Source organism: Furipterus horrens, unplaced genomic scaffold (genome assembly GCF_987537825.1).
Source record: "Furipterus horrens unplaced genomic scaffold, mFurHor1.1.pri manual_scaffold_10, whole genome shotgun sequence".
NCBI lineage: Eukaryota > Metazoa > Chordata > Mammalia > Chiroptera > Furipteridae > Furipterus > Furipterus horrens.
In genome coordinates, this window is record NW_028327180.1 from 61,812,599 (window position 1) to 61,840,391 (window position 27,793).

Below are 27,793 nucleotides of genomic sequence, written 5' to 3' on the forward strand. Positions count from 1 at the left end.
AGTAATGAAAAAGTCATGTAACAGCAAGTGTGATGAGAATGTGGAAAAACTGAAACACTTGTACTCTGCTGGGAGAAACATAAAATGGTGCATCTACTCTAGACCAAAGCCTGGCAGCTCCCCCAAAAGGTAAACATCGTGTTACCACTTGATGTAGCAATTCTACTGCAAGGTACACACTCAGCAAAAGCAAGAGCGAGGTTATGCCCACATGAAAACTGGTATGTGAATGATTATAGCAGCACTATTCACAAGAGCCAAAGGCTGGAAACAACCCAAGTGTCCATCAACATATGAATGGATAAAGTGTGGTATGTCCACACAGGGAATGTCATGTAATAATGGAGTGCTGACACAGGCTACAGCATGGATGAACCCTGAAAACATTATGCCAAGTGAAAGAAACCAGACATAAAAGGCCACATACTATATGATTCCATTTCTATAACATGTCCAGAACAGGGACATCTATACAGACAGAAAGCAGATTAGTGGTGACTTAGGCTATGGAAGGTGAGGGGATAGAGAGTGATAGCTCAAGAGTGCAGGGGTTCTTTCTGAAGTAATGGAAATGGCCTCAAATTGATCTTGGTGATGGCTGCAAACTCAGTGAGTATACTAAAACCACTGAGTTGTACACTTCAGTTTTCTTTTTTCTTGGTTTTGAATTGTATACTTTAAATGGGTGAAATATATGTGAATTATATCTCAACATAAAAATCATCCTTCCCAATTTTTTAGGAAATAGAACCTTAGTCCATCTAAGTCCAACTTTCTTCCTTTATAGACTAGGCACTGAAGCCAAGAGAGGTTAAATGACTTGTCCAAAGCCATGTGTCATTTATATCCCAGTCTACTGTCCATTGGCCATTACGCTCTTGCCTGCTCTACAAAAATCAGCAAAGTCACATAAACCACCTTGGATCTCGCACAACAGGGTAGTTTACTGTGGACATAGTTCTTCTTGCTACTTCATTGTCTCAAAAAACTGACACTTGTGACCTGGCCAGGCCAAGGTTTCTACACTTTCACTATCCAGCCATGTTTCATGACCATTGAGCTAAGGTCGAACACCAGGTCACAGGACAGAGCACAGGCTTGGAGGTGAGCAGACCTGGGTTCAAATCCAGCTTTATGTGAACTGGACAGAGTTATTCACCTTTATAAGCCTCAGGAAATATGAAAGGCATTCTTTGTGAGCATAGGATGAGATGTTACATGTAATGTGCTTGGCACATAAACAGTATTCCTTCTACATAAAACTAAGAGGCCTTCAAAATGAGGCCTCAGAAGGGCAGTCACACACATTTGCTTGACTTGGGTTTCCCTGGGAAGAATTCTCTGCTGGACAGATTTCCTCCTGCCACATGGACACGTCTGGCAGAACCTCTCCCCTTTGCGACCCTGATACATTGTCATTTGTCCTATAATACTGAAAATGTGTGCAAGAACACTGCTCAGAGAGAGGAACAGAAAAGCACCCTGCAGCAGAGCCCTGCCCAATAGATGCTCAGAAGCACTGGGCTTCCCGGAGAGGACCAGAACTGCCACGGCAGGACCTCAGAGGAAGAAGAAGGAGAGGGATTGGGGAGAGCAGTCGGGCAAAGCTGACAGTAACTACTAGTCCTAAAACTGGTCCTAAATGGCAGGAAGGGCTCTCTTTGCTCAAGAAATTCCAAAGTCCCCTGGCTGGTGTGGCTCAGTGGATTAAGTGCTGGCCTGCAAACCAAAGGGTTGCTGGTTTGATTCCCAGTCAGGGCATATGCTTGTGTTGTGGGCCAGGTCTCCAGTTGGGGGCATGTTAGAGGGAACCACACATTGATGTTTCTCTCCCTCTTTTTCTTCCACCCTTCCCCTCTCTCTAAAAATAAATATGTAAAATATTTTTTAAAAGAAAGGAAGGAAGGAAGAAAGAAAAATTCTGAAATGGCCCTGGCTGGGTGTCTTGGTTTGTTGAAGCATCATCTCGTACACCAAAAAGTTGCAGGTTCAATTCCCAGTCAGGGTATATACCTAGGTTGTGGGTTCAATCCCCAGTCAGGGTGCGTACAGGAGGCAAGCAACCAACGTTTCTCTCTCTCATAAATGTCTCTCTTTCTCAAATCAATAACAAAATATCGTTGGATGAGGATTTTTTTTTTAAATTCAAAAGTGAAAACATTTAAAAGGTTAATTTTTGCCCTGGCTGGCGTGGCTCGGTTAGTTGGAGAGTCATCCTGTAGACAGAAAAGTTGCGGCTTTGATTATGGTCAGAGCACTTGCCTGGATTTCCAGTTAGATCCCTGACCAGGGCCTGTAGGAGAAGGCAACCAATTAATGTTTCTCTTTCTATCTCTTTCTCTGTGTGTCTCTCCCCCTCTCTTTCCCCTCCCTTCCCCTTTCTCTAAAAGCAATGAGGGAAAAAAAAAGTCCTTGGGCGAGAACTATAAAAAAATTAAAAATAAAGGTCCGTTTTTGGTTACATGCTGCATACAAACTGTGTTCACTTTCAAATTATTTTTTATTGTGTATATAACATATTTTCATTGTTCAATTGACATAGTTTCCTATTTGTGAAATTAGTTGGGGAATTTTATCCTAATTTTTCTTATTAAAATACTAAAATTTAAAAACCTATTTGTTTTTTATTTACTGACTGGTTTGGTTACAAGGCTAAAAGCTCAATTTTTAAGTTGGCTTGACTGACCTGTGATCCCACGGCCACCTAGAGACTTCTGAAGTTCCACATACAGGCCTATTCCACCACTACAATGGCAGGGCTTCTACCCCGTAATCAAAGGCAATTAATTGGTAGGAATTATCTAATTAACTCCCATGCAGTGTTCCTAAGACACAGTGGGACAAATAAGTCGAAGATATTAAGATTTACCCGTCTAGCTGGGCTCGCCTCCCTGGCGTCACTGCCCACTAATCCTCTACAATAACCGCAAACTGGGGGCCGATTCAGAGCTGTCCCCACCCCACCCCTAAGTACGCTTCCCAGTGTCCACACAGGCTTCCTCCTCACCCCACATGGTGCCTTCCGTGTGAGGTCAGGGGGCAGTGGGAACTAGGAGGGATAAGGGTTAGAGGGAGGTCGGGGAGAGGGTGGTACTGTATGTAATCTTAGATACGGTGGTCACCAGGAGACCCGCTCCCGGGGGTAACATGTGAGTAGATCCCTGCGGGGAGAGGCAGCGAGCCACGGGCTCTCCGGGGAAAGGCAGTCCAAACCAAGGCGCTGGGGCCGGGAAAGAGAAAGCAGCGAATGGTGCGAGAACGGAGGAAACCAGTAACAGCGAAAGGCTTTCCCTGAACCTTGGCGCCTGGAGCACACCACCTGAGACCAGCTCAGGGACCCGGGACCTGCCCAGGCTGCGCACTGTCTACCCACTGAGGTAGATTCTGAGGCGGTTTGGAATCGCATTGGGCCCTCTTCGCATTCTCACTCCTGAGTCGCAGACCCAAAGGCTCTTAGAAGGGCCCGGACCCCTTAGACGTGTTGACGCCCCTGGTACTGCCTCCTCCTCCTGCTCCAGTGCGTCCCGAGAACGCCGAACTCACACCAGCCAAAGTGGCTCCCCAGGTTTCTTCGCGGCATCTCGCCTCCCGCAGGGCCTGCCTCCCTCGGGCTCCGTCCCTTGGCTCAGGTTCCCTCCGGGCCTGCGGTGGGTGACCCGAACCCCGCCCCGCCTCTTAGTGAGGGAATGGCCCCGCCCCGGAGGCCGAGACTCCGTCCCCAGCAGGTAGTTAAAAGAGCTGAGCGTCAACGATTGGTCTCAAGTCTAAGACCTCGTTTCCTAATTGGTTGTGGTGTTCAGCCGGTTTCTCTAGAGCGGATGATCCGGAAGTGATTCCCGGAGCGCGGGGCGCGTGGATCGCCTACTGGGAGTCGGTACCGCTGTCGCTGAGATGACCAAAATAAAGGGAGATCCGGATGGGCAGGAGGCCCAAGCGGAGGCGTGCTCGGGGGAGCGCACTTACCACGATCTGCTAGTGAATCTGAACCCCATCGCACAGCCCCTGGCTTCTCGCCGCCTCACTCGGAAGCTCTACAAATGCATCAAGAAAGGTGCGGCGGGCGCCGCGGTGAACCGTGGAGGCGTGGGTGGCGGGACGAGCCCCCCCCCCCCCCGACTGACTTATGTCATTGCAGCCGTGAAGCAGAAGAAGATTTCGCGCGGGGTGAAGGAGGTTCAGAAGTTTGTCAGAAAAGGCGAGAAAGGGTAAGGACCCCTCCCGCTGGATTTTGCATTTTAAACGGTGATGAAGGTATCCCTGCTATTTAGTAGGTGCTCGGTAAAAGTGCTCTTACTCTACTAAAATATACTCAAGCAGTCAGTAAATTACCTTCAATACTGCTAACCGATATGTCACTTCTCTTACCTTAGCTCAGAGGGACGCCGCGGGGGAAAAGAATTCCAGGGGAGGCGAATCAAATGAGCCAGCTTCATTCATTCAGCGACTTTTTCAGTGTCTACTCTTTTAGGCACTGTGCCATGGGGAGACAATCACTTTAATCAAATAGTCACACACAAAATTAAAAGTGACAGCTAAAAGTGAAGGAGAAGTATAGGATGCAGTGACAGATTTTGTTACCTACAACTTTACTTTCTGGCATTTATCAGAACCTGAAACTCACTCGCATTTTTATTCCTTGTATCTCCCACTTAGGCCAGACAGTAGGCTCTGAGAATAGGATAAAGCCTCTCCCTGCTTTATCCCCATAAGTGCCTGGTACCTTGTTAGGTTTTCAAGAGGTAAATTGCTGGGGAGGTTTCGTGCTGGATGGGGAGTCTGACCTAGGCAAGGGTAGTTGAGAACTGAAGATGTAGGGAGTGGTTTGGAGGGAGGAGCTCTGCCAGGAGAAGGAAGGCCCCAGGGCAGGAGTGGGTGGTGGTGGGCAGAAGTTCTGCCTTCTCGTGGGGCTTTGTAAGCCATGGTAAGTTAAGTTTTTGTACTCAGAGCTTTGGGAGGGCACTGAGGATTAAAGCCAGGGACTGCCAACTTTGGAAAGGGTCAGAGGCTCAAGAGTAGATGGGGACACTGAAATAGGCTGCTGTAGTCTAGAGGAGTTGAGTGCAATCTTGATTAGGTTGCAGATGGGGAGAATTAAAGTGGTTGTATTTGAGAGGACTTGTGGACATGGAATGAGGGGTGTGGGTTCCAGCTGAATGGACAGAGGAGAGGGCCCTCTCACTGAGAGTGAACAGTGTGTGTGTGTGTGGGGGGGGGTGCTGGGTTTGTGTTGGAAGACCAGGAGTTTGATTTTAGACAAGCTGTTGGGGTGCCTTTTAGATTCATGACCCCTCTCCCCAGCAGAATTGTCAAATGCGCAGATGGCCATATGGGCTGCAAGCTTGGAAGAGAGAGTACCAGGCTGGAGAATAGATCTAGGAGTTGTTGGCACATAGGTGGGACTCGATGCCATGGCCATGGATGGGGTCAGCAAGAAGGTACTGAGAGGGCAGCCAAGGACCAGGCAGTGAGGAGCACAGCATTTAAAAGCTACTCAAAGAGCAACCTGCAGAGGAGCATCCAGGAGGCAAAAGGAACACCAGGAGAGCGTGAACCCAGTATTTTCAAACAAGAGCTTTCCACGTGTTTGCATCTCTCCCCTAAAGAGCACTCTGCCTTCTCTGTCTTCAGGGCTCCAGAGGCCCTTGTCAGAGCCCTGGCACCTTGCCAACTAGGAGCCCTAGCTGAGGAGCCTCTGGCAAGCCTTCATAGGTTCCATCACTTTTAGGACTGAGCCAGTGCTTCTAAGCCTGGCACTCAAGGCCCTTGGTTGTTGTCTCTGCCAATCTCTCTGGTCTTCTTGTCTGACCCTGTCCTCATCCTGGATGGCAAAGCCATCCCAGGCTGCCATGAGCCAGGCTCTGTATCTGGTGCCATTCTAATTCTCCTTAAATGCTTTCCCTGCCCCTGCCCCTCCATGGGCTTCCAGTTATTATTCAGCTGTCTGTTCAAATGTGGCTTCCTGGTTCCTTTCTGACTCTCCCAAGACAACGGAGCTCTTGTTCATTGGGGTACCTCCTGTACCTCATTGGTTCCAATGCTATACCACTTGTCACACTTGGTGTCATTTGTTGCCAAGAAATAGAGATCACCTCCCCAGAGAAACAGTCACCAAACACAAATTTGCCACACTTTCAGAGGTTGGGCGACCCACATTAATAACTGGGCTCCTTGACCGCAGGAACTGTCTTGTCTGTGTCCGTCCCCCAGAAGCCAAAGAGGGAACGAGCAAACTAGAAATGACTGTTTCTGCCATTTTAGGATCATGGTTTTGGCAGGAGACACATTGCCCATTGAGGTATACTGCCATCTCCCAGTCATGTGTGAGGACCGGAATTTGCCCTACGTCTATACCCCCTCTAGGACGGTAAGGAGCACCCAGGGCCCTGACCTTGGTCAGCACTGGAGGAGGGTCTGGGATGGGGTCTGCAACAGCAGGCATAGTGGAAAGGTGAGCTTTGGAGTTAAAATGGGCCTGCTGCTTCTTGGGTTTGGGACCGCTGGTTAAGTTATCTCTCAGCACTTATATTTCCTTCCTGTAAAATGGGAACCCTCTCCTCTGTGGCCCATGAGAAGGTATATGTGGACGTGCTTTGTTATCTAACAAGCTGCACCTGTGTTAGTCCTGTTAGGTGGGTGCAGTGCACAGAGGGGGTGTTTTCGGGACCTGGCTCCTTAGCCTTACAGAGCGGGAGCCAGGTCTGGGGCACAGGGAGTTGGGGATGGTAGAAGCCTGGAGAGCATGGGCCCTAAAGGGGACACCCTCCTGCTAGCTAGATCTCTTTAACCAGTGATATAAGGATGCAAACTCAGCATTGCTGGACCACTTGAGAGTTTGCTGAGTTTTAAGTCATGGCAACCAATTCAAAATGTTTTAAAATAGATTGTTAACCAACAGCACAGGTCTATAAGACAGATTGGGCTGATGGGTCATTGGTCTGTGACCTCCCTGGCATACAGGTGTGTGGTCTTTTCCCTCCCCTGCAGGACCTGGGTGCAGCAGCAGGCTCCAAGCGCCCCACCTGTGTGATAATGGTCAAGCCCCACAAGGACTACCAGGAGGCCTATGATGAGTGCCTGGAGGAGGTGCAAGCCCTGCCCCTGCCCATGTGAAGGCCCTGGGCAGCACCTGGGCCCATCCTCTGGACGCTGTTGGGCCCTCCAGCGGCTTCCTTTCCTGAAGCACATATGCTTCCCACGCAGGTCCAACAGCATTATTTCCCTCAGCACTGTTTCCTGTTGAGTTTCCTGGCACTCAGTTCCAAGAATGAGGTGTGAAGGGAAGTAAATGCTAAGACTAAAATGTGATGAGTCTGTGGCTGTTTTTTGAAGCAGCAGCTGCTGGTGGGGCCAAGGAGTTGGTGGGCAGGAAAGAGCTAGCAACCTTTCTCACCAGAGGACCTGAAGGACTTGAGTGTTCAGCACTTGTGCCTAGTTGCCAGGGCTGGCACTAGACTCAATCTGAGAACAGACTTTGCTGCCACCCCTGAGCCCTCACCTCCCACTTCCAGAGCAGGTGGGAACTGGGACAAGGTGGCCGAGCCCAGATCCCACTGCATGGAAGCCTGCAGCCTGTGTAGCGGGGGACACCCCCAGCCCTCTTCCTTCATGAGCCGTATGCCACTGGGAAGCGTGTGGAAGCAATTTACCCACCCACACAGGACATTTTAAATAGAAATATTAAGCTAAATACAAAACCCCAGGCCATCACTCCTGCATAGAATAATGGCCCTAGTAACCTAGTCCCCTTCAACATTTTAGGCTTAAGGTACCTTCCTGCTCTCAAGGCCAGCATGGGATTCAGTACACATAGCAACCAGGCCTCACGTGCCCTGGAATAAACTGGAAAGAGCTTGGGCTTACTCTGGTCTAAACCCTGAGTGCTCCTTGACAAGCTGTGAGTCCTGCTGGACAGGTCATTTCATCTTCCTAAATGCCCCTGCACTGATTCCTAACACAGAGGTAATGAGGTTTTGTGTATGGATGTGTAAAAGCACCTTCCCAGGGGCTGATGGCTCCCAGCTTTTACCCACTTCAGAGATGCAAGTTGGGTTCTTGCTGACTGGGAACTGGCTGCCATGATCGTGGCAGCAGCAGTGGCGGCAGTGACAGCAGCCAGGCCAGGACCTGTGTGCAGTGGACATATAGGAAGTATTTGTTGGTAAAGATAAAGGACAAGGCCTGTGAATATATTTGCTCAAAGTTAGAGAACAACGGCACTCAGTTATAACCCAGTGTTTACAGTGGGTGATGCATACACAGTGGTGAGGCTGTGCAGCAGAGGAGTCCACGGGGCGCAGGTGTGGCAGTGAGACCTGGCTGAGGGCACAATGGAAGATTTGCTGCCACTGCCCAAGCCCTCTGTTGCAATAGAAACAGGGAGATGGCTGGAATCTCTATGCCTGGACAGTCCAGGAGCCAGCTGCCCAGTGCCGGCTGGCTCATCTTCCTCCTGGGCCCTTGCCATGATGGCACTCTCTCGACTGCTCTAAAATGAACTGCCATCCACTGAAGCCAACCACCCTGTGAGACAGCAAGGCTCATGGGTGAAAAACTTGTTTCAACCAAGTTCCTTCCAACGCATCAGAATATGATGCGTTTCCCATCGGCTGGGTTCTGCTCCATGGGACAGTAGGGACACTTTAGCCTGCAAAGGAGAACCAGGAATGTCTGAGGGGCTGCCAGTAGGGGAGCCAAGCAGAAATGAAGAGCACAGGACACTTCCCTCCATTAACGAGCTTGTTGAGCACCACTTGGGAGATGACATGGCCACAGATAAGCTTTATGAGGGGGTTGGACTCTGATGTTTGCTGACGTAGGATGGGGCAGGCGAACACAAGAGTGGAACCAGCACTTCATGCCGAGTTCAATCTCAATGGGAGGGGGGGGCAACCCCGGGGGTGATTCCCATGTCCTGCTGTGGCCGTCCTCCCCAATGCCTTCTACCCACACCTGTCAGCCAGGGCTCACCGGTAACTCGTCCTTGCAGATCCAGACGCCTGTGCACTGCCTCTGCTCAATCACAGCTTTGATGTTCATCAGCATGGGCAGCGCCACACAACCAGAGGCAAAGCTGCAGAATAGACAGCAGGGGCTGGAATGGCCAGACCAAGACCCCAGCAGACAAACCAAAGGACCAGAACGTATGTCATCAGTATGGGACTCAGGTCAGGGTTCTGAAGTGGCACATGGTCAAATTGGTCCTTGAGAATCAGTTTGCTCATAAAGTGCCACATATGTAGTTACATTTGTCCAACTCTAGAGTCATTCCAATACGCTTCAAAACTTAAGAACCTAGCCCTGGCTAGTGTAGCTCAGTGGAGTGAATGCCAGCTTGCAAACTACAGGATCACGGGTTCGATTCCCAGTCAGGGCACATGCCTGCATAGCAGGCCAGGTCCCCAGTTAGGGGTGTGCAAGAGACAATCACACATTGATGTTTCTCTCCCTCTTGTTCTTGTTCCCTTTCCCTCTCTCTAAAAATAAGTAAAATCTTTTAGAAAACAACTTAGGAACCTAAAGGAGAGACAAAAGGAAGATCCAGGGGGCAGGTATCTACATCCAGACCACTGGGAAGTCCTTGATGTGATGGGGACAGGGATCAGTTTGCAAGGGCCCATCTACTCCATTCTGCTGTCATAATGCACCTCTACAACGGGTTATCAACTGGGGCACCTAGGAATGGGCATAGATTCAGGCCTCACCATGCTCTGAGTGGGGGTGGGAGCCAACCTGCTGGAGCCTTGGGTGCTAACTACCTACGATGCAGAGGGCAGCTGTCCTGTGGGAGGTGCAGACTGTGTTCCTGCACGAAACGCTGTCCTACAACCTGAGTCTATCACCTGGAAGGGAGCATGAGATCCCACAACCAGTCTAAGGAAATGCACTGTGACACTATCCACTGTGGTGCAGTAGGGGCTCTGGGGTCAGATCCATGTGCCCCTTATTCCCTGGGAGGCTCTAGGCAAGTTCATTCATATCTTGAGCCTGTTTTCTGTGAAGTGAGGATGCCAGTACCTCTAACTTCTAGGTCACTGTGGAGTCATGAGAAGAACATTACTGTATAGGATCCTTCAATTGAAAACTCAAAACCTGTAACTCAGCCACTCAAATCTACCGCAGAGGAAGTGGCATTTGAGAGATGAGGCTGAGGGAAGGCCGGGAGAGCAGGGTCTTGTGATGATCCAGCGGTGAGGCACAGGCACAATGAGGGCCTCATTCAAGAGGCCTTACAAAACAGGAACCTTAACTTTGCCATTGACTTCATGGCAACGTTGGGCTATAACTTCCTAATCTCAGTTTCTCCAACTGTAGACACAGGTAATTCCTATCTGGAAGAGTGACTGGAAAGCCAGTTTAGGTCTACAAAGGCACCGAGCATGGTGCCCGGCGCGTGGCAGGGCCACGGCACTGCTCTGCTCCCCATGAAGGCCTCCCACTCGCTGCTCTGCAAACAGGGCTGCTGTACTTGACACTGAGGGGCGACTCCACAGAAAGCCCCAGCAGGGAACAAGCATCGCAGGTAAAGGTCTCACATATCTCAGCCCGGTGGCTGTTGTCCAAGAGGTGGCAATAGGGCGACTTCTCCAAGCCTAGCCGCAGGTATGCCAGACTGCCCATCATCACCTGGATCTCTACAAGGCAACCGGCGCAGCTCAGGACGTGCAGGGGCCCAGGGGGCAGCCTTTCTCCAGGGCTCGGTGCCTGGCCCCGGGGACAGCAGGGCCTCAGGGCAGCGTGGGAGGCCGGCTGAGCCCCAAGGGTCCAGGAGCCTGGCCTGGCTGGGCAGGGACTGAATGCTCTCAGGCAGAACTGGTTTTCCCTAAAATCCCATGGGACTGCTTCTGTGGGACACAGCCAGGCACCACCCTGTGCACAGGATGGAGGGGCCCTAGTCTCTTCTCCCCTCTGCTGCATCAGGGGACGAATCTTGAGTCTCAGGGTGGCACTCATGTCTATTTGCCAACACTAGCTAATCACCCTTTTTAAAAAACCTTTAGGAACTAAAGTTTAGTTAGAGTGCTTCGTTTTCATGATGTTTATCTCTCAAAATGTGAAGTAACAAATATGAAGGGGGCTAAAGGAAAAAGTTGTTACAGTAGGGTGGGTACTGACAATAACTACCTGAGGTTTGGGAACCCAAGTGTGAAGGCAGAAGGCTTGGGAAGGCAGCTGCAGGAGGCGCCGAGGCAGAGCAGCACGTGGCAGGCGTGTTGTGGCCCACACAGCCCCGTGTGCTCTGCATGTGGGGGCGGCACACCACCAGTGTTGTGGACCAGAGGCAGGAAAAGTAGGACAGGCAGAGGAGGAAGAACCTTGAGTGCGGAGTGCACCGTGGAGACAACGAGGAGGCATCAGAGCTCTCAGGCTGGGGATGGCCCCCTGGTAACACGCTGACATCTGCCGGAGCCAGGCAGCACCCACCCTGGCACCTACCCTGCCAATGCAGCTAAGCAAAGGGCTGGAAGTGCCTGGCGTAGCTGAGGGTCTCTAGCTGCTTGTCAGAGCCCCCAGCCAGGAGGAGAATGAAGTGCAGTTGGTGCAGCTTGAACTCCAGGGAGTTGTTGAGCTCCAGCAGATGCTGCCTATGGGAGACGGCCCATCTGCCAAGAAAGGGGCCAGCTAAGTGTGGAGCTCGTGGGGCAAGAGGAGTACCAGGGCAGCAGGGACAGAGAAGTGGGCTCCAAAAGCCTACGTGGGGCCATGAGATAGATGGAGGTATGGGTACACTGGGTGAGGTGAAGGTCACAAACAAGCCCTGTCCCTTGTTGGTGCATCCCAGGGCCCACTTACTCCAACGCCGGCCCCAGGTCATGTTTGTGCAGAGCTTCTAGGATTTGATTCAACTCCAGGAAAGGCTGCTTGAAATCCAAGTCTATATTCAGTGTAGATTCCTGTGGGGGAAGTGTGATCCCATCACTGGATAACACTATTTCCAGAATTTTATGCTCTAATAAAACCTCATCTGCCAAAGACAGGCTGGAGAGAGCCAGGTTCTGAAGGAGGAGCCAGGGTCTCCTGCCCGCCACGGTGCCACTCTCATCCCCACTTCCTTCTGGGAGGCTGAGTGCCGCACACTGGCCTCCCACTGGGCAGACCACAGCCTCGCCCGGGAAAATGGAGACAGTCCCAGTCCCTGGGTGGAGCATCACAATAAGAAATTATTCCTTCTCAAGCCTCTTAATTACTTGAAGAGAAAGGGTATGTCATTGTTGCTGCCAGTGTGCTTAACACCTCACAGTGCTACCCATCACTTTACTAATCTCTCTTAAGAATGGGGTATCAGGCCTCTTCTCAGAACCCTGCCTGGCTCCCAGGCCAAGCTAGAAATCAATGACGTCACTTTTCACCATTTCTATTTTTTAGAGCTACCTTCTATGTAAAGCAGGAGGCCTGATTTCCTTTCTAAAATAAATTTATTTCAAGAATAACAGGAGTGTAACATAAAGAAAACTACTGAGCAGAAAGCAGAAGAGGCAGGCACCAACCCCCCCCAGCTAGGCCATTACCTGGCATAGCTCCTCAGCCACATTGAGCATGCCCCGCTGGTACAGGTGCTCCACCATGGCCAGCTGCAGCATCTGCTGCTTCTCCTGAGAGTCCCACACTGCGTCCGACACCACACTGCAGATCTCAGAGTCAAAGTTCTGGCAAGGACGAGAGACATGGCCCTGTGACTCGGCACACATGCTCCCCACACTTACTTTCCAGATGAGCCCTGGGACACACTGGCTCCAGGTGTCCCTGTCCCCAGGCCATGCTCACACACTCACTCTGTCAATGGCTTTGCCCACACGGGAGACACTGCTGTGAATGTCCTTGTGGTCTGAAGCCAGTTTCTGCACAGTGTCTTTGATCTTCTGGCAGCACTGGGACATCACCAAGGAGAGGGTAGCTGAGAGAGAGGTCCCCTGGAGGGCTGCAGAGAAACATTGGCAGCGAGTCAAGGCCCGGGAGCAGAACTGTTCCCTGCTCCTCTATCCTACATGCTGCCTGGGGCCCAGGGGGCAGTCCTGAACCCCAGGGTGCAAGACTTGGCTTCTGTTAGCTTTTAACTGCATGGCTGGGAACTGGCCAGTTCAACTGTGGGTAAACATTTTATCTGGGCTCATTTAATCCTCACCACCATGCTGTGCAGTGGGCACGGGCTGGTGTCTCATCCTATAGCTAATGAAGCTGCAGCAGTGACTTGCCAGGTGACACAGCAGTGATAGAAGGCCTGTGCTCCTCGCCACTAGTGGATGGCTCCTTATTGTCTTGAAATGCCATATGTGAGAAGGCTTGGAACCACAAAACAATGTCTCCACAGTCATGCCTCTCATTCACTCAAAGGATACCAGGTGGGCCAGGTCACAGCAGGCATCAAGCCCTTCTTCCAGCCCAGCATCTACACTTCTCTAGATGGATCACCTTGGTGCAGGGAAGGGATATGACCCAAGGAGGCCAGGGGGAGTCTCAGCTCTGAGACCAGAAGCCCTGGGAGACAGATGTGTTCTGCCAGGCTGCTGAACAAAGCCCGTGGCCAGGAGCTGCTGGAGCGCCACAGGCACCTCGCACCTCGGGGAGTAGGTCTGCAAATGAAGCCAGGGTGGGCCGAGGGATGACATGGCACCTGCGTCCAGCTGGGCCTGGGCCCTTCAGTTAACTGAGCCCATAAACCCAGCCCCGCTGTGTGTGTGTCTGTCTACACTAGTCTGAGCTGGGTCTCTGTCCCTGTAAGTGACAGGGACAGAGTCCTGAAAAATACAGAAAGGAGGCGGTGGCTGGGCCACCACCTCCCCCAGGAAGTCAGGGCAGACACACATCGCCCCCCACTCCCCACAACCAACAGCATCAGCACAGCCCTCCAAAGCCCAGACTGCCACCCCGTCTCACATGCTGCTCCATCAGAACACAGAGGGCTGCTCTGCAGGCTCCCTAACCACACCCCTTTAAGACAAAGCAACACTCTTAGGAAACCAAAGCCCCAGTCACTAGGCTCCCCTCCTTATAAACACCCTGCAGCCATAGTCACTGTTAACCAAGAGCAGAGACAGTGTAAATGAGTTTCAGACCAGCAAGAGGAAAGCATTTCTTCCACAGTTAACAGATGCTATCAAAAGTGTGGCACAATCACGTAATGGTAAGAGAATGAGGCAGAAGTCTACGTAGTAATATGGAAAACTCCCCAAAACAGACTGTGTAGGGAAAAGCAAGGTGCAGGGAGTTATGTACTTCATGGTCCCTGTGTGTGAAAAAAAGGAGGGGGAATAGACACGTCCACATGATGCCTAGAAGGGCGCCTAAGAAATAGAATGGGGTGACTTTTGTGGGGAGGTATACAGAAACTGGGAATCAGGGGTGAAAGGGAGACTCACTTTTCACTGTCAGCCTTTTTGACCTCAAAGTCTTTTCTCACAGCATGCATTCTTTAAGAAATAAAAATAAAAAGGAAACAGACTCTACTTTGTAGATTTGTTTTTTCTTAGTGGTATAGCAATTCAGACAATACTGTCTATGAATTGTAGTGACTGAGAAGATGAGAAATGTATTGGCAGTCAGGCTTCCCACTGCTGGAGAAGAGAGATGCAGTGATGTATGGGGGAGGTCTGAGAAGAACCCTGTGACACTGGATTGGAATTGGAGGCATCATTGTAAATGCATTGTCTGCAATATACAAAGACAGATGGACGAACAGACAACAGACAAAAAGGAAGGAAGGAGGGAAGGAAGGAAGGGAGGGAGGGAGGGAGGAAGGTCCATTTGCTAAAAAACCCCTAAAAACAGTGACATCCCAGTAACAACCTAGTCATGGTTTCCAAACATTCCCCATCAAAAGAACCATGGCTACTTGCAAAAATTACTGATTCCAGGGAATTTCTTATTATGCCAAAAAATAAGGGAGTATTGAAAAAAATAAAAAGATAGACCACATCAAAAAGGACACAGGAGAAGAAAGAATGATGCTGAGACAACTGAATGTTCACGTGCAAAAGAAGAAGGTTGGACCTTACACCATACACACAAAATTAACTCAGAATGGACCAAAGAACAAATATAAGAGCCCAAACTACAAAACAGAGGTGTAAATCTTCACGGTTGTGACTCAAGCAATGGTTTCTTAGATATGACAACAAAAGCATGAGCAACCAAAGAAAAAATAAAGCAGACTTCATCCACTTATAAAACTTTTGTGCTTCAAAGGACACTATCAAGAAGTGAAAACACAAGTCATATAATAGAGTATATTAGTAAATCTAGGTCTAGAGTAAGGGTCTAGTATCAATATATAAAGAACTCTTATACAACTCAAAAATAAAAAGACAACCCAATTAAAATATGAGCAGAAGATTTAAATAGATATTTCTTCAACAAAGATACATAAACAGCCCACAAGCACAGGAAAAGATGCTCTAGTGTCATTAGAAAAGTACTAGGATGGCTGTAATCAAGGACAAGAGTGGGGAGGGTGTGGAGAACCTGGACCCCTCAAACATTGCTGGTAGGAATGTAAAAAGTTGCAGCTACATTTGTAAAAACAGTTTGTCAGTTCCTCAAAAAAGTTAAACATTTATACAAAGTGTCCAGAATAGGAAAGTGCCCAGTAAGATTAGTGGTTGCCCAGGGACCAAGGGAAAGGAAGGAGTTACTGTCTCCTTCTGGGGTGATAAAAAATGTTCTGAAATTACATGATGATGGATATACAACTCCATAAATACACTAAAACTTCTGGCCAAGATGGAGGCTTAGACTGACACGGTTGGTCTCCCTCTACAACTAAGAAGGAATACAACTACCTCAAAACAAAAGATAACTAGAAATTCCAGAAAATAAAACTACATGGAAGCCCAACGTATGAAGTTATAAACCAGCGGTGCTCATCCAGACGAGTAGGAGGGGCGAGAAAACACGGTGCTGTCCCTGGTAGCAGTGGGGATAGCAGCGGGACTGAGAGAAATGCCAGAGGAGCAAGCCTGGCCACAGTCGAGTCCCGGCAGCTCGCAATCCCAACGCTGGGGAGGGCCGACCCCCCCATTACCTCGGACAGAGAGGCCCAGAGGGTGGGGGGACAGATCCCAGTCTCCCAGCGGAGAGTAATGTCAGGAATCCATCTTGGACCCCCGCCCCCACACAAAGCGCCACAGTGCGGCGAAAAAGGTCGCCCATCGCTGCCTCTTGCGTATCGCTGCCAGTCGCAGGGCAGTGGGAGTGCACGGGGCTCCACCCCCAATAACCTGCTGAGGAAGCAAAGCTAAACACAAATCTGTTAGAACGAAGGAGACAACGATTGAAATCCTGGTGACGCAGCTCACCAAGCAGCAGATGTGAGACCTGATAGAGGAACAAAGAGAAAACCTTTCTGAGGTTCAGTTCAGAGCTATAGTCATAAGGTGGCTTACAGAATTAACAAAAGATTTGGACCAAGACAGGGAAGGAACGAAAGCCACTCATACTGAAACGAACGAAAACACATACGAGACAAGTGGTGACAAAATAAAATCCAAATATCAAATCAACAAACCAGAACATAGGGAAGGAACAAACAGTCAACCAGTGCAGAAAGAGGAAACAAAAAGTAAGGAAAGTGAGAAGATCAGAAACCTCGGGGACAGCTATAAGTGATCAAACATTCAGATAATAGGATTGCCAGAGGGTGAAGAAGAACTAGAGATTGAAAAATTATGTGAAAAAATAATGAAGCAGAACTTCCCGAACTTGGGGAAGGAAACAGACTTACAGGTCCAGGAAGCACAGAGAGTTCCAGACAAACTGGACCCAGGGAGAACCACTCCAAGATACATAATAATCAAATTGTCAAAAATTAAAGATAGAGAATCTTAAAAGCAGCAAGAGAGAAGAAAAGAATCATGTACAAGGGGGTCCCAATTAGACTATCAGCTGATTTCTCAAAGGAGATCCTGCAGGCAAGAAGGGACTGGCAAAAAATATTCAAAGTAAAAAAAATCAAAAACCTACAGCCACGAATACTCTATTCAGAGAAACTGTCATTGAGAATAGAAGGGCAGAGAAAGTGCTTCCAGGACAAAGTAAAACTGAAGGAGTTCATTAGATCCAAACCACTGTTATATGAGATGTTAAAGGGACTGGTTTAGAAGGAGGATCAAAACTATGAACATTAAAATGAAAACTGCATGACAACAACTAACAACAGAAGCTAGGGAATCGAAACAAAGGCAAACTATTTAAATAGGCAATGAGAGTGGAAAAAGAACTATAGGTATGGGGAACATATTGGGGGGAGGTCAGCAGGGAGGTGGAAGGGGGAAAGGGAGGGAGATGGTACAGGAATTAAGAAGCATAGTAGGAGGGAGTGGAGTAGACAGGAAGAGGTTGAGAAGAACTATACGCACAACCAATGGACATGGACTAAAAGCGGGGGACAACTGGAGGGTGGGGGCCACTTGGGTGGAGGGGAGCAGAAAGAAAAGAAATTGGGACAACTGTAACAGCATAATCAATGAAACATATTTAAAAAAGAAACAACATAAATACACTAAAAACCACTGAATTGTACATTTAAAAAATATATATATTTTATTATGTTGTTACAGTAGTCCCAATTTTTTGCTCCCCTCTGCCCAGTACCCCCTTCCCTCCAGCAATCCCACTCTCCTTAGTTCATGTCCATGGGTCACGCATGTAAGTTCTTTGGCTTCACCCTTTCCTATATCATTCTTAACTTCCCCTTGTCTACTTTGTACCAACTGATTATGCTTCTTAATCCCTGCACCATTTCCCCATTTCTCCCCTTCCCCTCTTCCAGCTGATAACCCTCCAAATGATCCCCATACCTATGATTCTGTTCCTATTCTGGTTTGCTTAGTTGGATTTTGTTTTTATTTTTTAGATTCAGTTGTTGATAGTTGTGAGTTTGTTGTCATTTTGGTGTTCATAGTTTTGATCTTCTTTTTCTTAAGTAAGTCCTTTTGACATTTCATATAATAATAGCTTGGTGATGATGAACTCCTTTAGCTTTACCTTGCCTGGGAAGCACTTCATCTGCTCTTCCATTTTAAATGATAGCCTTGCTGGATAGAGTAATCCTTGTTGCAGGTTGCCTTTCATCACATTGAATACTGCTTGCCAGTCCCTTCCTGCCTGCAAAGTGTCCTCTGAGAAATCAGCTGATAGTCCTATAGGCACTCCCCTGCAGGCAACTGTCCACCTCTCTCTTGCTGCCCCCAGGACTCTCTCTTTACCTTTCACCTTTGGCATCTCAATCATGATGCATCCTGGTGTGGTCCCCTCTGGGTCCAGCTCGCCCGGAATCCTCTGTGCTTCCCAGACCTGCATGTCCATCTCCTTCACAAACTTTGAGAAGTTTTCCTCATTTTTTTCAATTCTTGCTTCCTCATTCTGCACTGTTGACTGCTTTTTTCTTCCTTATGTTCCAAATCATTGATTTGAACCCCAGTTTCCTCCCCTTCACCATTGGTTTTGTGTGGATTTTCCTTAATTTCACTTAGCATAGCCTTCACTCCTTCTCTGCGTTTGCCGTACTTAAGCATATCTGTCAAGCCTGTGAGCATCTTTATCACCAGTGCTTTGAATTCTACATCTGTAGGTTGTTTATCTCCTCATCTATGAGGCTGGCTATCTCCTCATCGCTTAGTTCTCCCACTGGAACCTTGATCCGTTTGCCCTTTTGGGCCATACTTCTCTGTCTCCTCATTCTGACAGGCTCCTGTTACATTGTAAGGGGCGGAGCCTTAGGTATTTGTCAGTGCAGGGCAACCTGTTTCACCACATTGTGGCACTGTATGTGGGGAAGGGGTCCGCCTGCCCAGCACTCGCCCCTTTTCCAGGCACCTCTCCCACTTCCACACCCGGCTGGCACCCCTCTAGCTGTTGCCCTGGCTGTCATTCCCAGAGTGGGTGGGTCTGCGGATGTTCTAGAACCGTGGGGCCCTCTAAACAAGTGGACTCTGCTGAAAGACCAGCAGTTTCCTCCTCTGTCCCAACCCCCACTTGTCTGCACAGTCAGTAGCAATGATGCTTCATTTTTCCCAGCGCTGGGACCATGAGCTGTGCAGTATGGTCTGATGCTGGGAGCGCTCCCCAAGTGTCCCTCCTGACTTTTTAAAATGTGTTACTGTGCTTTCCACAAGCCTGCTGTTGCCACAACCACCACACTGCATTCTCTCCACCCTGGCTCTGCCCTGCCTACCTGTCTGGATGAGTATTTCTTCCTTATATCTTTGTTTGTTGGACTTCCATGCAGCTCGATTTTCTGCAACTTCTGGCTGTCTCTAGTTTTGAGGTAGTTGTATTCCTTCTTAGTTGTGGAGGGAGACACAGTGTGTTTGTCTAGGACTCCATCTTGGCTGTAAGAAGTGAATTGTACATTTTAAAACGGTGTTGTTTTTTAATGTGAATCATAGCTCAATTGGAAAAAAAATAAAGGACATGGGAACTAGGGGCTACCTCTGGTCAAACCTAACACAATTTGAGCATCAAAATATGTAACAACAGTAGTGGACTATAACTCACTAAATAAAATAAGTTCTGATGAAAACTGATAATAAATAAATAAATATATGAATAAGGGAGAAGGGAAAGTTTCCTCCTTATAGTTGAATACTAAGTAATAAACACATAAGGAATGACAGAGCAGAAAAAGCCATGCTGCCACCATGCAGCCTTGAGGGGGTCTCCTAGGCCCACAAGGAGGCAGGGTGGGCTCATGGGGACACTCACCTGCACCAGCCAGCTCAGCCTGCAGCCGGCCCATGCAGTGCAGCAGCTCCTCTAGGCTCTGTTCGCAGTGCCGCCCGTAGGTCAGGACTTTATGTAGCACCTTGTCCACCTCTCTCTCCACGCTCGTACACTGCTCCATGGCGGCCTCTGCCTGGGGCGGGAGGAGGGTCCAGGGGTCAGGCCCCCACCGAGGCACACAGAGAGAAGCCTCTTGGATCCCCCTCAGCACATCCATGTCATATATCAATGCTCAGAAACGCCAGCTTCACATATCTGTCCACAGCTGCATCTCTCCCCAAGCGAGGGTGCTCAGTACAGGGCACAGGTAGATGTGAGGCCAGGGGTATTTTGAATCACGATAAGAGAATTCTGTTTTCAACCCTTTTCATTCTACAATCCTTGCTCATTTCTCTTTTTTTAAATCCTCACCCGGGGATATGTTTATTGATTTTAGGGAGAGAGAGACAGAGAAACATCAATGTGAGAGAAACATTGATTGGTTGCCTCCCGTACGCGCCCCAACCAGGGATCGAACCTGCAACCTTTTGGTGCATGGGATGACAGCTGGCCAGGGCCCTGCTTATCTCTTTTTAATGAGAAGAGGAAGCAGGTCTCACAGGCAATACGAACTAGAAATCCACACATATACTGCCTAGTGTCCTATTTCATGTCTTTTCATAGATTCATTATGGCCACCTTCTCTTCAGGTGCTCGACTTGGTCTTCTACGTACCACAGTGATAGAAGCCATGAAGACAGTCCTTGAGAGGCTGGTATTTGGAACCATAGCCTAAGGAACGACTGCCAACCACGTTGGCCCAAAGGCCCTGGCCCGTCACCCAGCCTCGGTCTCCCCTGCTGCTTACCACAGAAGTGCAGTTCTGGGCCTGGGGCAGGCTAGTCCCTTCCCCTGGGATGCCCTCCATTATCCATCACCTCCCTGACTGTTTGAGAAGTGGGCTCATGCTGCCTGAGGCTGCTCAGGGGTAGCAGCTGTCCCTCCCTTGCTCCCACCTGATCCCCTCTTACCTCAGTATTTTTTTAAGTATAACTTTTTAAAATTGCGGTAAAATACACATAAAACTTACCCTTTTTACCATTTTTAAGTGTCACTGAGTACATTCATAATGTTGTGCAACTATCCCCACCATTCATCCCCAGAACTCTGTCAACTCCCCAGACAGAAACTGTGTCCCATCCAACACGTGATGTTTGGTGAAACAGAGTTGTCACATCATGTCTACACTGTTATGCAGGCAGCTCTGGGAGGCCGACAGGCCTGTATCCACCCAGAGGCCGGTGTCACTGAAATGGCATCCAATGCTTTCCTATTCAACCCCTCCCAGAAAAGCGTCACCCACGTGTCATGTGGCTTTCACTGGATGAGGACCCTCCTATTTCAGTTCTAATCATCCAGTAATGATGTTTGAGGGCCGCTCCCCCCACAAACTAGCACACCTCTTATAATCCAACCTTTCCTCCTTGTTGTGCCACTGAAAGAACGCTGACTTTTCTCGTCCACCTTTCCTACACTGAGGTCCCCTTCCTAAGTCCCTTCTACTCTGAGCCACTGCTCCCCTCCCTTTGAGAGAAGCCTTTGTCACTGAACTCAATGCTGGTGACAGGGTTCTCTGCCTAGCCTTCCATCCATGGAACTAGAAAGGAAAGGATATTCTCAATGTTCAGATCTTGACAGTTGTCCATTCTCTCAAAGAGCAGAGTAACATCACAGGGAAAATCCTGTGCCCATACTGAGAACCAGGGTTCCACAGCTGCATCCCTCTCTCAGTGCAGCCAGGGCACACTGATGGGGAGTGGCACCCAGAGTCTTGCCATGTGTTGATGCCATCTCTCCTTACAGTCAATGCTAACACACTAGTTTGTAATCATGGTGTCTAGAAGGCATGTCCCCCTTTTCATGCCTCCTGAGCAAATAACAGGCAGACCTCAGAGATACCACTGGTTGTTTCAGACCACTGTAATAAAGCCAATAACGCAATAAAGCGAGTCACATAAACTTTTGGGTTTTCCAGTCCATGTAGAAGTTGTTTAGGCTATACCAGAGTCAAAGTACACATCTTAATTAAAAAATACTTCGTTGCTGAAAAGTGCTAACCATGTCTGAGCCTTCAGTGAGTTGTAATCTTTTAGCTGGTGGAAGGTTTTGCCTCGATGTTGATGAAAATGCAACATCTGGAGGCATAATAAAGTGAAGTATATTGGAACAGGTTGCCTGTACCCTTATCACTGGATATGAGCCATCATGGGCAAAATATAATAGGGACTCCAGACTGAAATAATATTAAATTAATAATTATTATTGCTATTAATAGTTAACACTTCATAGGGGCTTATTATGTGCCAGGTACTGTTCTAATGATTTTGCACGCATTAACTAATTAATTTTTACAAGAACATTATGAGGTAGGTAAAATTATTAGAACCACTTTACAGATGAGAAAATGAGACACAGGAGGATTAAATCAGTTGCCCAAGGTCATGTGGCTGGGAAGTAGAGGACCTGAAACTTGCAGCCAGGAGGTCTGGCTTCAGAGCCCATCTCTGAAGTGCTCTGCATCACCGCACTGTCTGGACCAGAGTATCAGGCTCCACCTCACCAGGAAAGGGAAAGAGCCAGTATCTGTGGTTGGAATGAATGCACAGCAATAATGAATGATGACAAGAAGCAGGAAATTAACCACAGAGCCTGTGAGATAATCAACAAGGAAAAATGGTAGCACAAAAGAATTTTTGCCAAGAATGCCTGGGAACCACAATCACAGTTTACCAAAAATAAACAGTTCGAGAATGACGAGGACCTCACCAAGGATACCAGGATTATCAAAGGGAAGCCCAAGTCAGAATCTTGAAACAGTTTTTAAAAGCCGAGGAAGGAGATGGGCACAAGGATTTTCATCCCACTGCTGCGTGCTGTGGCTGGGAGTTGGAGACCATCTAGGGGCCTCATCACAGCAGAAAGTAGGTCTAGGAAGTAAAATGTGGAGGATGCATCTATGAAAACCTAGATAGCAATTTGAAACCATACTTCAGATATACCTATGGTAACACCAATAAGATCCCAAAATGTGGTAGTGAGGGGAAAAAATAAAACAAAATGAACTTTAGGCAGAATACCATTTATGTAAATTAAAAATATATGCATACAACCAAGGACACATGCAAATCCAGGGATATACACTAAACCCATAAGAGGGTTTCCTACGGTGGGGGGAGAAGGGAGGAATGGGGGTAAAAGGGAATACATAAATAAATACACACAAGAAAAAGACCCTGCATGGACTGACTAAATGTACAATGAACTGAGAACACTTAATACAACACTTAAAACAGAGGAACTGAGCTGGGAAGACACAGAACTGCTTGCACGCGTTCCCTCCGAGGAGCCCAGGAGGCCACCATAGCTGCCCAGGTGAACCACTTGGACTGAACCACATCGCTGTCTTCACTCCACAAAAGAGTAGACGAGTGTGTCCATCTTTGACCAAGTGATCCCTCCAAAGCAAGAGGTCAGACCCTGTCACCCCCTTTGCTCAACATACAAGCCTTTGTCACTGCACACTTGCTTGCACAAGCTGAGCCTACATCCAGGGTGCCTCCCGCACTGCTCTGCATGCAGCACAAGATGCAGCTTCACTGTCAGCTCCCACAGGCCCTCACTGAAGTCTCCCTGCCTCTGTCCCTGCTTCATAAACCTGCCTGCAGGACGTCCATACCGCACACACCTGCGTCCTCAGCACGTGGCGCAGAAGTGCCCATTCACATGCCTGTCTCCCCCAGACACTGTGAGATGCTCAGGCCTGAAGGCCAGGGCCTGGTCCACAGTGGGCGCTCAGTGAACATCTCCTGATCTAACGGTGTGTCCACTTCCTAACCCTCGGGCTAGAGGGCCTGAGCTCAAACCTGGGAGTGGGGTGGGGGGAGCAGGAAGACAGAGGAGTGAAATGTTTACATCCCTCCAAGGCACGCATGAGGGTCTGTCCCCAGTATGCTGCGCCCTGAAACAGGAGAACCCCTTCACGGTGATAAGGAAGAAGGGATGTTTGTGCAAACCACAGAAAGGTCCTCTTTGCCTGGCACAGAAGTGGGCTGCCTCCATGGACTGAACTCTCACCCTTTTGTGCCCCACCCCTCCTCTGCTTAAAGCCCAGCAGCTGCCTACTGCACTTAGGAGAAAACCCACCCTCCCCGCATAGCCTAAAAGCTACCCGTGAGGCCCCTCCCACCACTGTCCCCTTTACTGACCACACTCCAGCCTCACTAGCCGCCTTTCTCCTCCGGGACCTAACCCCTTTCTTTCTGCCTTAAGGCCTTTGCGCCGGCTGTTCCCGCTGCCTGGGACACTCTTCTTCCAGATCCTTCCATGGCTGGCTCCTCATTAGGGTCTCGATACAAACGCCATCTCTTCAGAGATGCTCTCCTAGACCCCAATATGCAACGCTCCTTTTCCCCCTTCCAGATTTCTACTTGAAGTTTCACTCTTTCGTCATTAACCAAAACTGGGGGTAGGAAAAAGCCCACCAATTCGCTGGAATGCAGCCCTCCTGGGAGTTTCAGCTGCATGAACGCACAGGTCTGTCAAACTCTTATTCATCCTTCAAAGGAGTCTGCTCGGCTGTCCTGCCTGCCCCGTTGTCCGCTCCGGCTTACCTCCGACCTAGCCGGGTCACACTGCGACGGGACGTCGGAATTCGAGCGATTCCCCTGCAGAGACGCTTCCTCGCATGTCCCACGAGTCTGAGGGGCTTCGGTTCCCGCCCGAGGCCGGCGGCTGCGGAGCAAACAAGTCCAAGGGCGGACTGACTAGTTCGGAGGCTTGGTTGGGGGCTTCGGGGAAGGCCGGAGGCCGAGGAGCCCGGCCGTGCCGCAGTCAGCCAACCAGCACACGTCGCCCTCGGCCGTCCCGCCTCGCCCGGAAGCCGCGGCTCTCACCTGCGCCTACAGCCCGCCCCCAGCTTCCGGCGCCGCTGTTGACGGAACCGGAAGTCACGGCGGTTGCTGCGCGGGTCGGGACTCGCCCACTCGCGGCTTCGTGGAGGGGTGCTGTGCTGGCCACGGAGCCTGCCCCTCACGTGCGCCGAGAGTGGAGCCGCCCGCCGGAGCTGCACGGCGGCGGGAAGCCGCGCTTCCAGCGGTCCTGGCCCATGTCCCGGCGCCCGAGGCCGCGGGCTGCACCTCGGCCTTTCGCGTCTGCGCACTGAACCGCTTCCTGGTCCAGGAAGTTTGGGGGTGTGTGGGGGTTGGCGGGCCGGCTTTCCCACAGGGATGAAGCGCCTGGCCCGCCCATCCCCACAACTCTGTCCCATACTCGGTCGCAGCGTCCCGCTCCGCGCTCAGAGGCCCTGAAGCTGTCTGCCAACTCTGCTCCCGCCCTCTGCCCTCATTCAAAAGAAAGACTACGGGACGTCCGACTGTTAGGCTCTCCCGCGATGGCTCCATGATGCTCTTTTCGATACAGCAAATGATGTTTAAAAGAAAAGTCACTTTTTTCTGCCCCTAAACCTGTATCTAATGCACCCACCGGGCATTCAACAAGAGAATTAGACTGCTGGGGTTTGCGTGTGGCGGGGGTGGGAGGGGGGTGCAGTCCCTGCTCTGCCACCCTCCATTGGTCATTGGTCGCCCTCATTGGCGGTTGAGGGGAGACCGGGTTGCACAACTGTCCTGAAGAGGAAGGGTGCCGGTTAGGAAAGAGCAGGCGGTAGCCCTACACACCCAGGCCAGGACTGAATTCATGCTCCTCCCAGAGCTAGGGGTTGCTCTGGAGGGACGGGGCAGGGGAGCTCCCCCCAACCCCTCCACAGGCCTTAGAGACTTAACTATAAAACAGCCTCTGGGAAAAGGCTTGGTCTCGGTTTCCCTGACGTCACGCTCCCTTTTTGGGCCTGTCTCATTCAGGGACATCCTCCCCTTCAACCCTCCACGCCTCTTCCCCACCCTCCACTCCGCAAGCACTCTTGCACAATCTTGTTTTGTTTTCTGTATAGCACTTCCACAACCCAGTTCTTTTTTTTTAAATAGCATTTGACGAAATTATCTTGTGTTTATTGTCTTCCGGCTCCTAACACAAGCCCCCTTAAGAATAAAAGCTCCATTGGGACCGCGGCTTCGCACTCGGCACTGCTGTATTCCCAGAAGAGTGTACTTGGAACACCTCAGATGCTCAGAAATACTCAGGCTCCAATGGCTCCAAAACCTTATGCTACACGCAGGGAAGGGGGCGGTCCTGAGCCCTGCCGGGAGTCTGCGGGTGTTGGAGCATCCTGGAGAGTCAGGTCTGTGCACCTGGAACCTGGGTGGTCTGGCACACGCACAGCCGCGGGGGCGGAGGGCTGAGTAAGCCTAGCCTGGGGCCACCCGCTGAGGCCCAGGCCGCCTCCTCAGGGCCAACAGGACTCACAGGCTTCTGCGAACTCCCCGAGCTTCCCCACTTCCTCTGGGGTAGCCCTGACCTGCCCAACAGCCATGCTGGGTGTGAGCAAAGCCCAGCTTCTGCGAGAACTTTGAATGCCAGGCTGACACCTCTGGCAGTTTTCACCTTTGTCATTGCTTTCCCCAGTATGTGGTTCTCCTTGTGTCGCTGTTGTCACTTTTCAGTGCGCACCAAGTTTTATTACCTAGTTGATTTTGTCAATCTTGCCCCCAGGTTAGGATTGTGTGTTTGATTTGTTTTTGTGGGAAGGAGGGAATGCTTCAGAGCTGAAAAACTTAGCTGATCTCCACTAACTCAACAACAGTCTATTTAACCTTTTGCTGGTTTCCTAGTATTTCATTTTTAAAATTTAACTCCTTGCTACATGTCTATCGTGTTTTGCAGGTAGAGGTACAATACATGACATATACCCCCACATTTTTGTCATTATCACAATGCCTCTTATTAAAGATTTTATTTATTTACTTTTAGAGAGAGAAGGGAGGGAGAGAGGGAGGAAGAGAAAAATCAGCGTGAGTACATCATCAGTTGCCTTTACATGCCCCCAACTGGGGACCTGGCCCAGAACCCAGGCATATGCCCTGACTGGGAATCCAACCAGTGACCTTTTGGTTAGCAGGCCAGCGCTCAATCCACTGAGCCACACCAGCCAGGGTACACAACACCTCTTTTTAAATAATCCTTCCATACCCTCTCATTTGGCAGCCCTTCATCATCATATAAGAATTTCCTTTTTTTTCTTCTTAAGCAAATATGTTCTCCCATATAGTTGGTTCCTTTTCATTGTGATGATGGTTTCTTTTTTAAAAAAGATTTTATTTATTTTTAGAGAGAGGTGAAAGGAAGGAGAAGAGAGGGAGAGAAACGTTCAAGAGAAACATCAATCGGTTGCCTCTCATACACCCTCAACTGGGGACATGGCCCACAAACCAGACATGTGTCCTGACCAGGAATCTAACTTTTGAACTTCCAGTTCGCAGCCAGTACCTAATCCACTGAGCCATGGCAGCCAGGGTAGACTTTTCTACAATGTGGAATATATTTCTGGCATTTTATTCTTTCCAATGAAGTGATTTTAAGAGGTTAAGGGCTGACTACAGAGGGGCACAGGGGAATTTAGGGAAGAAGGAACTATTCCATATCATGACTGTAGGGTTGGTTATATAACTCTGCATTTGTCAAAGCTCTAAAAACTGAACTCTGAAAAGACTGAATTTTCCTGTAAGTAAATTATACCTTAAAATGGGAGGAGGGGAACAGGCACACAAAGCTCACACTAGATAAATCTTTTTTTTTTTTAAGTTTCTTGACAGAGATGACAACCCTGGAGTGTTCTCCCAAAATGACAGCCTTCTTTCCCTCAGGGTGAGTCCCCCCACCCCCCTCAACCGGTGGGTGGACTCTCTGGGAGCATCAGGGCTTAGCCCACCGAGCTCAAGTTGCCAGCTCAGACGTCTCTTCCTTCCACCCTCCAGGTGGCTCCAGAAGTCTCCTGCTTCTTCTCCCAGTTCCTGCTCCTCCTTGCAAGGCTTTGGTTCGGGCCAGGAGTGGCTACATCATTTCCAGGCCCCAGAACAAAATGAAAATGGGAGGCCTTTTGTTCAAACATCATTAAGAGGTTCAAGATGGCAACAGCAGAGTATTGCAC

The 27,793-nt window shown here is 49.5% G+C and overlaps 2 protein-coding genes and 1 long non-coding RNA gene across 4 annotated transcripts; 1 reads left to right on the forward strand and 2 right to left on the reverse strand.

Moving 5' to 3' along the window:
• Window positions 1–2,120: 2,120 nt before the first annotated feature.
• On the reverse strand, window positions 2,121–4,101 carry LOC150000444 (uncharacterized). The gene is made up of 2 exons (XR_016513286.1): window positions 3,544–4,101; window positions 2,121–2,293 (listed from the first exon to the last, which is right to left on the reverse strand). It is a non-coding gene; the product is annotated as an uncharacterized LOC150000444 (long non-coding RNA).
• Window positions 3,821–7,305, forward strand: NHP2 (NHP2 ribonucleoprotein). Of its 2 annotated transcripts, none has more exons than XM_090287905.1 (4): window positions 3,821–4,051; window positions 4,136–4,205; window positions 6,259–6,364; window positions 6,958–7,305. In XM_090287905.1, exons 1-4 carry the CDS (start codon window positions 3,892–3,894, stop codon window positions 7,108–7,110), a joined length of 489 nt encoding a protein of 162 aa, XP_090144031.1. In that variant the 5' UTR covers window positions 3,821–3,891; the 3' UTR covers window positions 7,111–7,305. The 2 variants fall into 2 exon arrangements, with proteins under 2 accessions (XP_090144031.1, XP_090144032.1); XM_090287906.1 differs by having other exon boundaries at window positions 3,822–4,051; window positions 6,985–7,305.
• A 1,275-nt stretch (window positions 7,306–8,580) lies between these two features.
• RMND5B (required for meiotic nuclear division 5 homolog B) lies at window positions 8,581–19,846 on the reverse strand. The gene is given in 10 exon segments (XM_090287907.1): window positions 8,581–8,644; window positions 8,719–8,834; window positions 8,836–8,868; window positions 8,950–9,070; window positions 10,466–10,631; window positions 11,434–11,600; window positions 11,791–11,891; window positions 12,507–12,644; window positions 12,771–12,916; window positions 19,696–19,846. Coding segments are annotated over 10 exon segments (1,191 nt in total). The 5' UTR covers window positions 19,835–19,846.
• Between the last annotated feature and the right edge of the window lie 7,947 nt (window positions 19,847–27,793).